Source organism: Lissotriton helveticus, chromosome 5_1, assembly GCF_964261635.1.
Source record: "Lissotriton helveticus chromosome 5_1, aLisHel1.1, whole genome shotgun sequence".
In the NCBI taxonomy this organism is placed as follows: Eukaryota; Metazoa; Chordata; class Amphibia; order Caudata; family Salamandridae; genus Lissotriton; species Lissotriton helveticus.
In genome coordinates, this window is record NC_136065.1 from 521,648,099 (window position 1) to 521,662,279 (window position 14,181).

Consider the following 14,181-nt stretch of genomic DNA (forward strand, 5'->3'; position numbering starts at 1 on the left):
TGAAGCTATATCACCCACCGGTTTATAGTAAAACTGTTAAAAGTTGATTCAGAAGACCAGTCAGCAGATCGCATGATATATTGAACAGTAGAACCCAACATAAATGTCTTGGAGGCCATAGCTCCACGCACAGAATGCGCTCCATACACTTGGGTATCAACACTTGCTTCTTGCATGACAGATTTTAACCATCTGGCTATAGTAGCCACAGACACTGGCTTATAAGGTTTCTGCAGTGCAATTAACAATTGGGCCACACAATCAGGTCGTAAAGATCTAGTCCATTCTTTATAAACGTTTAGACATTGAACTACACAAAGCGCTTTGCATTACCAGGAAACGCATGGTACTCAATCAACACTTCTTGACAAAGTCTTAGTTCTGGCTGTAATGTTAGAGGAAACTCCTTCCGGAGTAAATACTCTACCTGTAATACCCAGGGCGTTCACATCAGAGGTCAGTCTAATAGGCATAAAAGCATAGCTAACTTACACAATAGTTGTTTCCGTGTCAACATGTCATTATGTCGCCAGTTGTCAAATAAGGAAAGAACTAGAGAAACATCCCACAGAGAGGACAACTTTGGTTTAGGTGGATCCGCTACCCTAATACCTTTTAATAACTTACAAATTACCGGATGCATACCTACTGGCTTGCCGTCTAGCTGGGAATGGCTTACTGAAATGGCCCATCGAAAGTTGTTAACCGAACGGTACGCCAGACCCACTGATGCTTTTTCAGACATAAAATTTACAACATGGTGTAACTCAGCCCCCATAGGATTCACGTGTTGTTCCACGCACCAATGAACACAACCTTTCCAGGCTGAAGAATATAGTTTTCTGGTAGGGGGAGCCCAGGCTTAGTTGATGAAAGACTCAGCTGCGTCCGAAAGTCCCGGCATTTGCCATCTTTGCCTGAAAGTCTCTAGGCCATCAGAGACAACTGACCCGCTAACATCATCGGGTGCACTTCTTCATGAGGGACCTGGAGCACCGTCGAGAATGATGGAATCATCCTGGGGGAGTCGCAGCTCATCTCCAATAATATTTGGAACCAGGGCTGCGACTTCCACATGGGGGTTACCACAATCACTTCTGCTAGGTGGTGAGACACTTGGGTGGTCACCCTGGGAATCAATATGAACGGGGGAAAGGCTTAATTCAGGCCTTTGGACCAGTCCTTGGAAAACGCATCCGTCGCCAGAGTTAATGGATACGGTCTCCAGCTGAAGATCTTCTCCAACTGTCGATTCAGTCTGGATGTGAATAGGTCAATTTTGCAACTGCCCCAGATCACTTGAAACCATTGGACTATCTGGCGTTGGAGTTGCTAATTGCTGTAATCCTTGAGATGCCGGGAATTCCAGTCCGCTACTACGTTCAACTGCCCCGGGATATATTCGGCAGTCACCGATATCTGATGATTCAGGCAGTAATGCCAGAAGTCCTTCGCTATTTCTGCCAGCAGAGAGGACCTTGTGCCGCCCAATTTGTTGATGTACCTCACCCCGAGATGTTGTCCATCCGAAGTAGGATGCAACATGAGAGTCGTCTGGGTGACAGCGTCTGAATCGTGAACGATCCCTCAAAGAGTTCCAGGCAGTTGATGCGAAGATAGAGTTCACTCAGGGACCATCACCCTCCTGTGGAGATATCTCCGCAACTCGCACCCCAGCCCCAATGGCTGGCGTCGGATTCTATAACTACTTCTGGCTGAGAGCCGAAAATGCCCTGCCGTTTCACGCTTCCACGAGACTTAACCACCACTGTATCTCTTCCCTTGCTTCCTGAGAGAGGGGAACAACGTCCGTGTAAGAAAGACCCTTCTGGAGGGCCCGATAACTAAGAAGTGCCAGGAAGATTGCTTGTATGGAGGATGCCAGAAGACCCAATATCCTGGCAATTTCTCTGAGTGAGACTGTCTGTTTGGATAACAGCGTGGTGAGCTCCTTTCTGATGAGTTTCAGTTTGGATTGGGGGATACTCAATTGTGTCATCTGAAAATCCATAACGAACCCTAGAAAGTCCACAGTTTGCGAGGGAGCAAGAGCTGATTTGGATTAGTTGATAACGAACCCTAGGTTTTGCAAAGTAGCTATGGTCATTTGCAAATGATGAAAATCTAGTGTTGGAGATTGCCCATGATGAGTATGTCGTCTAGATAAACTATCATGCGAATACCTTACTCTCATGGGTGAGCTATCACCGGTTTCATCACCTTGGAGAAGCACCATGGTGCTGAGGAGAGCCCGAAAGGAAGGACCAAGTACTGGAACCACCGGTTCCGCCATTGGAATTGGAGGAAACGGCAGAGACGAGGAAAGATAGGTATTGACAGATAGGCGTCCTTCAGGTCCAGCCAGACCGTCCAGTCTCCTTCTTTGAGAAGATCCGCCAAAAGATGGATGCCCTCCATCTTGAAGTGCTTGTAAGTCATAAACTGATTGAACCACTTCAAATTCAAAACTAACCTGTGACCTCTGCCCTTCTGCACTAAGAAAATATTGCTGCAAAAGCCACGAAGGCCCTCGTTGCAATACGCTATCGCGTGTTTCTGCAGCAATTCTTCTAGTTCGGAATCGATAAAATCGCAGTCTAGTTGGGAAAAAGAAAGCTGTCTGGGTCATTTGTCCTGATAGGGAGTCTGATAGAAATCTAAGTGGAACCCCTGAATTGTCTGCAAAATCCATGCATCCTGAGAAATTCGACACCAATTGTGATAGAAAAACTGATTGCGACCCCCCCAAGGGTATTAGAAAACTGTCTGGGGCACTTACCTGCAGAGTCTGGGGCTTGGAAGCCCCCACAGTGGCCACCTCTGTGGAAACGCCTCTGATTGAAGCGTTGTCTGATGGGGTAGAACGTTCCTCCGTGAGTGGAATTTCACTCTCCGTGGCCCCTTCCATAGTCTCCTCGTTGAGGACCTTGGGAGAACTGACGGCCTGACGAGGGTCCTCTGCCTTGCCTTGCCTCTTTTTTACATTTAGAATTTCCCAGTGCAGTGGAAAAAAACAAAGTACTTTTCAAATAATGAGGCATTAGCACACTGAGAAAATACAAATTCCTGTTTGAACTTATGATATTTGTTAAATTCATAGAAAAGAAGGAAGACGAAGTAAAAGCCATAAGTGCAGTCTGTGGAATGTGGAGTCACCAGTGGCTAGAACAAATGGCATGAAGTGAAGTTTCACGTATTATGTTTTTGTTGTGGATATCTGCACTGTTTTTATTCTGAAATGTATACCATTTTGTATACCATTTATTCTGAAATGAATACCATTTATACTATACAATGTATACCAGTTGAGAAATAAAATATAATAAACCAACTCAATAATGCATTACTCATCAACTCATGAGTAAAGTCCTATTACTTACCAATAATCTTCATTACTCTGGGTCCCGTTGTTCTCATCCCCTTCATACTAACGAGAGATAATCTATCTCACCGACAGAAAAAAGAACAGAAGGAATGCTGGGTAGAGTACCCTTATGTACTCCCAGTAAGGGGGGAGGGGTGGTCCAGCATTCCTTCTTTTCTTTTTTCTGTCGGTGAGATAGATTATTTCACTTGTTAGTATGAAGGGGACAAGGCCAGGAGGGACCTGGGGGTAATGTTCTTACTTGAAGGATTTAGTCATACTAATCCATTGTTGCTTCAAGTGGTTCATTTTGAATAAAACTGTTGCTGAAAGCAGTGCGTTCATTAGTCCGTGAGAAATTATTCTTTAAGATAGTTGATATCATCAATGAATATTGAAAGAATGAATATTTAAAGAATCGCTGAGTTATTGCTACTTTTAGTTTTCTATTTGTGTAAGAGTCTGTCTGACTGAGTGCAGCTCATTCACTTATACATGCAATGTTGCATTACTTTCAACAGGCATTTATTTAATCCATTAGAAGTGGATTCATTGAATTCATAATTGTGTAAGTGAGTTTAACTAATGCTGTGCTATGGACGGTCCTAATACTATTTGTTTTTCTCCACCACTACAGTTGAACAGCACTATGCTTCCAACATCCAGAAGAACAAACTGGTCCAAAAGGATATCCGAATAGCCAAAAGGCTTCAGGACGAAGAGGATGAACGGAATAAAATTCGGAGTTTAGAGAAACAGCGCCAAATGTAGGTCTTTAAGTAGCTATTATTAACTGCTGAAATAGCTTTACTTATCCTACCAAAGTTCACCACTATCTCTCACCTGAAACGACCTACATGAAATTTGATTGCCTTTTGAAAACAGAGAGTTCTGGCAAAGAGATGCCTGAAGTGTAATTGAACATTTATAGTTAAACAAGGGAACCCAAAGAATACCTATGGACCATGGGTAGCTAGTTTTTAAAGACAACAAAGGTCCTTAGGACAACCAGGATAGACACAAAAATGAAATTATAGACCACAATCGGTACTACAATCAAACTTCCAGACCCAGCCGGGTGAGGAATTTTTAATTTTTAGGATAATAAGCAATAAGGTGACCAAGCAGTGGTCAGTAAAACACACTTTTGATAGGGTACAGTCCTGTACCTATCTTTCAGAAAAGAAAACGTGATAGAGGTGAAGAAAGAGACAAACGTTTTTCAGGCAAGAAGCTTTGGAGCCAAAAAATGTCGCTTGCAGATTAGTGATCAATACACACAAGTTCCGACATACAGTAAGTACAGTTTAGCATACAAATGAATTTGTCTGGACTACTGTTTTAACCGTCAACGTTTCGATCCCCTGGCTCCTAATGAACCGGGATCATCATCAGGACTATTACAATCATTTGCCTGTGTTCTAAGAACGCCTGTTGAATTAAAGGAGACAAAAGAGAGAGGTAGAGAGCATAAAAATCATATGCAGTTGGAGAAATTATTCACACGTGTATTTACAGTTTGCGTAGCGAGAATTACTTACATTGTACATGCTTGCATTATTGGTCTCGGGGGTGGGGTATGGGTTCACAGAAAAAGAGCCGTGCCGTGAGGTGAGGACAGCTAGGCGGTTGATCCTGACGCGAGAATGATAAGGCTACGTCAGAAAGTGTGAGTCAGTGAGTGGGTGCTGGCCAAGTCGTGCTATTGTGTACCTGTGTTGACACGTAGTGTGTATCTAACGTGCCAGTCGGAGAAGGTCAAGACTGTGTTCTATTGCTGCCACGCTCAGTGAACTAGGTGACACGGAGTGTTACCATAAATTGTGTGCCCGCGAACAGTTGAGTGCATGCACGGCGGATTGTACGGTGAAGTGGAATGGGCGTGCCACTATAAACAGGCTGTCTAGAATCAGGGTGCACCAACCTGCCAGGTAAACAGAATGCCTAAATCTGGTCAGGTGCTGGATGGGGGGAAGTGCGGCAGCCAAATTGCGCCGGTTCCTATGAGGAAGAAAAACCAGCGTTACCTACGTATCCTGTGGATGCCTGTGTCTCAAGGGACTGGGCTTGTGAATTACCTTGTCTCAATGCACAGCTGATGAACCTTAATAGCGCGAGCGCTAGGTATCGCGTATTGCTGAGAATTGTTTACTCGTCCGAGTATGCTGCTTCATAGATGTGGGTCGAGGCCAGTGCAACGCCCATGCTGCTGAAAGAATAAGGGCGATAAACTATAATTATGAGCCAAAGGGACGTGCCAACAAGGACTCCACAACGTTAAGGAGTGGTCCTTACCTTTAGCGTCCGCGGGAGATGAGGCGGGGTGACGGCGAGACGCAGTGGTCTCTGTCCGTGTCTCTGGCAGCGTGGATCCGCGCCCCGAGTGCAGTGGGTCATGAAGCAGTACTAACATCCTTGCTCCCATGTAATGTATATGAACTGTATGGTAATTTTAATTTAATCGTCATGTACATTTGTATTTTAATCTTTGGTCAGGGGTCACATTGGGAGCATGTGGCACTATCACGAGTACTTGCAACCCGCCCCCTCACAGTCCTTAGCCTGTATACCATGGCTGATCCATAATGCACAATTCTCCTCACGAACACCTACACTTGTCCTTTCACTATTACTGTGCCCTCCCCATTCTAAGATGGCGACCGGAGTGAACGCGCCACACTGGTCCGTTCTCGGTTTCCGTTACCCCGCGGTATAGTTATAGCCTGGCGGGACCCACTGCACTCGGTGAGCGGATCCACGCTGCCAGAGACACGGACAGAGACCACTGCGTCTCGCCGTCACCCCGCCTCATCTCCCGCGGACGCTAAAGGTAAGGACCACTCCTTAACGTTGTGGAGTCCTTGTTGGCACGTCCCTTTGGCTCATAATTATAGTTTATCGCCCTTATTCTTTCAGCAGCATGGGCGTTGCACTGGCCTCGACCCACATCTATGAAGCAGCATACTCGGACGAGTAAACAATTCTCAGCAATACGCGATACCTAGCGCTCGCGCTATTAAGGTTCATCAGCTGTGCATTGAGACAAGGTAATTCACAAACCCAGTCCCTTGAGACACAGGCATCCATAGGATACGTAGGTAACGCTGGTTTTTCTTCCTCATAGGAACCGGCGCAATTTGGCTGCCGCACTTCCCCCCATCCAGCACCTGACCAGATTTAGGCATTCTGTTTACCTGGCAGGTTGGTGCACCCTGATTCTAGACAGCCTGTTTATAGTGGCACGCCCATTCCACTTCACCGTACAATCCGCCGTGCATGCACTCAACTGTTCGCGGGCACAGAATTTATGGTAACACTCCGTGTCACCTAGTTCACTGAGCGTGGCAGCAATAGAACACAGTCTTGACCTTCTCCAACTGGCACGTTAGATACACACTACGTGTCAACACAGGTACACAATAGCACGACTTGGCCAGCACCCACTCACTGGATCACACTTTCTGACGTAGCCTTATCATTCTCGCGTCAGGATCAACCGCCTAGCTGTCCTCACCTCACGGCACGGCTCTTTTTCTGTGAACCCATACCCCACCCCCGAGACCAATAATGCAAGCATGTACAATGTAAGTAATTCTCGCTACGCAAACTGTAAATACACGTGTGAATAATTTCTCCAACTGCATATGATTTTTATGCTCTCTACCTCTCTCTTTTGTCTCCTTTAATTCAACAGGCGTTCTTAGAACACAGGCAAATGATTGTAATAGTCCTGATGATGATCCCGGTTCATTAGGAGCCAGGGGATCGAAACGTTGACGGTTAAAACAGTAGTCCAGACAAATTCATTTGTATGCTAAACTGTACTTACTGTATGTCGGAACTTGTGTGTATTGATCACTAATCTGCAAGCGACATTTTTTGGCTCCAAAGCTTCTTACCTGAAAAACTTTTGTCTCTTTCTTCACCTCTATCACGTTTTCTTTTCTGAAAGATAGGTACAGGACTGTACCCTATCAAAAGTGTGTTTTACTGACCACTGCTTGGTCACCTTATTGCTTATTATCCTAAAAATTAAAAATTCCTCACCCGGCTGGGTCTGGAAGTTTGATTGTAGTACCGATTGTGGTCTATAATTTCATTTTTGTGTCTATCCTGGTTGTCCTAAGGACCTTTGTTGTCTTTAAAAACTAGCTACCCATGGTCCATAGGTATTCTTTGGGTTCCCTTGTTTAACTATAAATGACCTGAGCGCAAACGCTGGTTTGCAAGGGTTACAATTCGTCCATACTTCCTTGTGTGGGCTTCCTAGTACTCAAATCTTTTCTTCCTACCTAATCTATCTAAACCTTTTCTTGTCACAGCGAGTTAATTATGTCACTGCTTGCTCCCCTTTACACTGACGATTATATTAAACACTTATGCTCTGGACCCTCCTTACTCTCAGAAAATTCTGACATCCCTAACCAAACTGACAGTACAATACCAGAACAACTAGAAAAGCTTAGAAAAAAACAAGTCCGCTTGCAACTCATGGTCTTAATGTTGACAGACTATCTCAAGGCAAATGTAATTCCTCTGGGTCTACAGATTAGGAATATACCAGGCATTTTCACTGACAACCCCAAGTACATATCGAACTTTAGTTATATAGGTACTACTTGTTCTCGCCTCTGGTTGGTTCTGGGAATTGACATAGCCACTGAAACCCTAAAATCCTTGGAAACAGAAATTGCAGATATCCTTAAACAAATAGAGGATTCCAACGATATAACTGAGAGCAAGAAACTCATTGAACAAGTACACAAGACAGTGGCAGAATTTTACAGAATTGAACAGAATAAAAAGTCGAACAAAGTTAAAAAGGATATAAAATCGTACAATATTGAGGTCACTTATCCTTACCTCCAAAAAGATTTTTATACCAATAGATCGTATTCCAATCCCCAACACAACAGACCTTGGGGGAGATTCAATAGACGACAAAACCTAGTGGGTTTCTCAGATACCTCTGCCGAATCATCAGACACTTCAGAAGCTAGTGAAGGACCCAGTACCTCGAGAAGAGGAGGAGGAGCACAACACGGTTCCACTCCTTTTTTACAAAGGGGCCAACAAGAACCGCCTCAACGCGGCCGGGTCAAGAAACCCCAACGATGGGTCAATCCCCCTGGCGAACGGAGGACCAGGAACAATTATTACCAATGGTAATATATGACCCCAAAAGCACTGAGTTGATTCCCATTTTCAACCTGGCGGGCTACCCTCTGGGTGAGGATGAACTCTCTATCCTCAAAAAGGGCCTATCATTTGTCCCGACTATAGCTCCCAACTTCATGGAGGTGCAGACTGAGCTCCTACGTTTCTTTAGACGCATTAGACTGAAGGCATTCTTTCAACTTCACCCCTCATCGGAAAGCAAAGCTTTCACCCCCTTCCGCCCACCCTCGACCTTTTTACCATCCGCAGGTATGCTACCATCAGAAGTCACTACGTTTGAGAAATTGGTCCTTAAAGACCTCTCAAACTTACAACACCAAAGGAGGTTTGTACCATACAACATCACACTTAAGGAGAAACAGGCAATTACTTCGCTTAAAAACAATAACTCAATTGTAATCAAAAGTGCTGATAAAGGGGGTGGGATTGTCATACAAGACCAGGACTCCTATACAGCAGAGGTCCAAAGACAACTGGATAATAAAGACCACTATCTTAGGTTAGTAGCCAACCCCACAAAAGAAATTCAGGAGCATATACGAAAGGTGACACTGAATGCAGTGGAAGAGGGTTTCTTAACCAAAAAGGAATTCAATTACCTGAATGTTAAGAGCCCTAGGACCCCTGTGATATACACACTGCCCAAAGTCCACAAGAATATTACTACACCACCAGGGCGGCCAATTGTATCTGCATGCGGTTCGATTCTAGAACCCCTAGGCGCCTTTGTTGACCACTTCATCAAAGTCTTTGTCCCGTCTACAGCCTGCTTTGTACGAGACTCCATGTCCATGATTAATTTGATTGAGCATCACCCTTTCAACCCAGAGACTGACACATTATGCACCATGGACGTGGAGGCTTTATACACTAATATACCTCAGGTTACCGCACTCCTAGTTATTCAAAGAATCCTGGATACACGCCCCCGGTCCACATGCCATACCTACGCTATTCATCTGCCAACTGCTAGAAATCTGTCTCACCAGAAATTTCTTTTCATTTAAGGGCATCTTCTACCAATAAATCAAGGGGACTGCCATGGGCGCAATTTTTGCTCCAAATCTAGCCATATTGTTTATGGACGAGATAGAGAGACAGGTAATTCTGACACCATCGAACCCATTCTTCACCGGTATCATCATGTGGCGTAGATACATTGATGACATTTTCATGCTATGGAAGCTCGACGTCAATGTTCTACGCCACTTCATGCACTGGATGAACAACAACTGTTCGGGTCTGAACTTTACATCCTCAAGTGATAAAACCTCCATTGATTTTCTGGATCTCACGATTTTTCACAGGGATGGTGAATTGCTTACCCGCTTATTCAGAAAACCCACTGAGCGTAATACACTGCTGGATTACACCAGCAATCACCCGAGGGCCCTGAGGGATTCGCTGCCCTTCTCGCAGTTCCTCCGAATCAGGAGAAATTGCTCCAATAGGGAAGATTACTTCAAAGAGAGTGCCATTCTGGCCAACAAACTTAAAGATAGAGGCTACCCCAGGAAAACTGTCAAGACTGCCCTGAAAAGAGCGTGGTATCGTCCACGAGAAACACTGCTTGTCCCAAATCCCAAGAAAGATCAGGAAAGAATAGCATGTGTTACAACCTTTTCCCCTCTATCCAATAAACTAAGAAAAATGATCTTACAACATTGGCCGGTCATCAATGCGGGCGTTTTAAAGATCGAACGCCCCCTTTTTGCCTTCAAAAAAAGCAAAAACTTAAAGGATCATTTGGTAAGAGCAGCCCTCCCCTGTCCTGCACAATCTTCCACTCTTGAATCTAGATGGGGACTGTCCCCCTGTGTAGGCCATGTGAAATGTGGAGGTTGTATTGTATGTAACTTGACCATTGAAGGTAAAACGTTTGAGTTCAACAATATTAAATTTCACTGTAACACTTTAACAAATTGCAATACCAGTAATGTTGTATACCTCATCCAATGTCCATGCCAAAAAGTATATGTGGGCCAAACCTCACAAAAAATCAAGACACGCATCTGCCAGCACAGAAGCCGCATTAGATGCAAGACAGCAAATGCCCCATTGGTGGAACACTTTATTGAGGCGAACCATAATGAGGATGACATTCGCTGGACAGTACTAAAGGCATTGAAATTACCCCCACGAGGAGGCAGTATGACCAGTCTCCTTAACAAAGAAGAACTGAAATGCATAATACTTTTGGACTCAATCCATAATGGTTTGAACCGGATGGAGGACTGGACATCCTTTCTTTGACCTCATGTGCATCCAGACTCTTTAGTAATCTGAACTCTTGTCACAAGACACTAGGAAATGGACGAATACTCATTTGAGTAAATATCATCGCTGAGCTAATAAAAAGTGGAAAGCGGTCCTCAAAATTGTTTGTAAGGTCGCTCTCCAAGAGTAAATATCATCGCGAGCTAATGAAAAGTGGAAAGCGGTCTTCAAAATTGTTTGTAATGTCGCTCTCCAAAAGTAACCCATGAAGCAGTAATAACATCCTTGCTCCCATGTAATGTATATGAACTGTATGGTAATTTTAATTTAATCGTCATGTACATTTGTATTTTAATCTTTGGTCAGGGGTCACATTGGGAGCATGTGGCACTATCACGAGTACTTGCAACCCGCCCCGTCACAGTCCTTAGCCTGTATACCATGGCTGATCCATAATGCACAATTCTCCTCACGAACACCTACACTTGTCCTTTCACTATTACTGTGCCCTCCCCATTCTAAGATGGCGACCGGAGTGAACGCGCCACACTGGTCCGTTCTCGGTTTCCGTTACCCCGCGGTATAGTTATAGCCTGGCGGGACCCACTGCACTCGGTGAGCGGATCCACGCTGCCAGAGACACGGACAGAGACCACTGCGTCTCGCCGTCACCCCGCCTCATCTCCCGCGGACGCTAAAGGTAAGGACCACTCCTTAACGTTGTGGAGTCCTTGTTGGCACGTCCCTTTGGCTCATAATTATAGTTTATCGCCCTTATTCTTTCAGCAGCATGGGCGTTGCACTGGCCTCGACCCACATCTATGAAGCAGCATACTCGGACGAGTAAACAATTCTCAGCAATACGCGATACCTAGCGCTCACGCTATTAAGGTTCATCAGCTGTGCATTGAGACAAGGTAATTCACAAGCCCAGTCCCTTGAGACACAGGCATCCACAGGATACGTAGGTAACGCTGGTTTTTCTTCCTCATAGGAACCGGCGCAATTTGGCTGCCGCACTTCCCCCCATCCAGCACCTGACCAGATTTAGGCATTCTGTTTACCTGGCAGGTTGGTGCACCCTGATTCTAGACAGCCTGTTTATAGTGGCACGCCCATTCCACTTCACCGTACAATCCGCCGTGCATGCACTCAACTGTTCGCGGGCACACAATTTATGGTAACACTCCGTGTCACCTAGTTCACTGAGCGTGGCAGCAATAGAACACAGTCTTGACCTTCTCCGACTGGCACGTTAGATACACACTACGTGTCAACACAGGTACACAATAGCACGACTTGGCCAGCACCCACTCACTGACTCACACTTTCTGACGTAGCCTTATCATTCTCGCGTCAGGATCAACCGCCTAGCTGTCCTCACCTCACGGCACGGCTCTTTTTCTGTGAACCCATACCCCACCCCCGAGACCAATAATGCAAGCATGTACAATGTAAGTAATTCTCGCTACGCAAACTGTAAATACACGTGTGAATAATTTCTCCAACTGCATATGATTTTTATGCTCTCTACCTCTCTCTTTTGTCTCCTTTAATTCAACAGGCGTTCTTAGAACACAGGCAAATGATTGTAATAGTCCTGATGATGATCCCGGTTCATTAGGAGCCAGGGGATCGAAACGTTGACGGTTAAAACAGTAGTCCAGACAAATTCATTTGTATGCTAAACTGTACTTACTGTATGTCGGAACTTGTGTGTATTGATCACTAATCTGCAAGCGACATTTTTTGGCTCCAAAGCTTCTTGCCTGAAAAACTTTTGTCTCTTTCTTCACCTCTATCACGTTTTCTTTTCTGAAAGATAGGTACAGGACTGTACCCTATCAAAAGTGTGTTTTACTGACCACTGCTTGGTCACCTTATTGCTTATTATCCTAAAAATTAAAAATTCCTCACCCGGCTGGGTCTGGAAGTTTGATTGTAGTACCGATTGTGGTCTATAATTTCATTTTTGTGTCTATCCTGGTTGTCCTAAGGACCTTCAATGAACTGTAATTGAAGCCACAACTTTCATAAAAAATACATAACATATGGAAATTAAAAAAATTAAACTTTTCTTTCTAGTTCAAGAGAAGAGAGACCCCCATTCTTTGGAAAGGCAGGGGTAAGAATATGAACTCTAGTGGTATAACGAAGACAAAACAAATCAGACACGGTGCTAATGAAGAATATATAAATCTACATATTTTCATACCCTGTTCTATCCAGCAAAATGGGGATACACCTCTTTTTCTGAGGGGTAAAACACAATAAATACCACTTTTGTCTGCTTAAGCAGCTCAGGTATCGAAGGCTCTATCCACAAAGAATTTTTCCATGAGTAAGTGAGACTTGCAGAAACGTAGGAGTATGTTGTAGCGCAACAAAGTTATGAGTAAGACATACTTTGTGAATCTGGCTCTGAGAGATCATTTTCTCAAGGATATTGACACTGCAGTTAGTCACTGGAGCCTAACCCATATAGTGCCCAGACCCTAGAGGGAAGTCCTCAATCATGCACCGCTGCCAATTAACACCTCCAGTAAACCTACACGCATGGTAGATGACAACATTGAGTAGCTTCTGGTATGTAATTTGACCCTTCTTTTTAGCACAGACACAACTTCTGCAGAACATTTTGTTCGATGTTTTTTTCGCAATCCCTTAATCTCTCAGAAAGATAGAAGCAAGGGTTACATCTGTGTGTTGGCTTAAAAATTTACTTCAGCTATCTAGAAACTCATTAAACAAACATACTTCTAAGTGTGTTAAATGAAGGAAATGATCCGATTAGGGTAACACGGTTCACTCGCAACCACCGCTCAGCCTTCCATACAAATGAATAGTCGGTCAGACAATAGAGAATACAAACCAAGTATATTTCATTCAGATACACTCAAGCAGAGTCCGGTCTGACCAGCCTCCTTGGATTGCTGCAGAGGGACTCACTTCAGCAAGCATGGCGATACATTAAGTACAACTCAGAACCAATAAAGACACACCCTAACTGGAAATTCCCAGTTCGTAGCTAGCGAACAAAGGGAATACAGAAGGATGAGTCTCAATCCTGAGACCTGGTACATGCTATCTCAGTGCCAAGGTCACACTGCCTGTGCCCGCCGCTCTAAGGGTGGGAGCAGGCCTATCTAGTGGGAAATGTATGCACTAATAAGAACAGTGTATTCATTTATACAGCAAGGCTCAACCTTGGAAAAACAAAAACTATTGCAGCTCCTTTCAGCTGGGGTATAGGGACAGAAATTAGTTTCAATCATAACTCAATATGGCACCCCAAATGCTAACTTAAGACATGCAATGCATGAACAGTACAGCTAAAACATTTTTATTCCAACATAAGGCCCTACGTCTACGGTGGATTCCATGCTCGAGCTTTTCAAACTTGGGATCAGTGGAAAATTAAA

At 44.4% G+C, this 14,181-nt stretch overlaps 1 protein-coding gene across 2 annotated transcripts in view; it reads left to right on the plus strand.

Moving 5' to 3' along the window:
- Positions 1–14,181, plus strand: part of LOC144754714 (uncharacterized) — a 520,145-nt gene that overhangs the window by 275,184 nt on the left and 230,780 nt on the right. For both annotated transcript variants that reach the window (XM_078642863.1, XM_078642864.1), the window contains exon 4: positions 4,002–4,131. In XM_078642863.1, the coding sequence (XP_078498989.1) occupies positions 4,002–4,131 (130 nt within the window). The remainder of the gene's footprint in view (positions 1–4,001; positions 4,132–14,181) is intronic.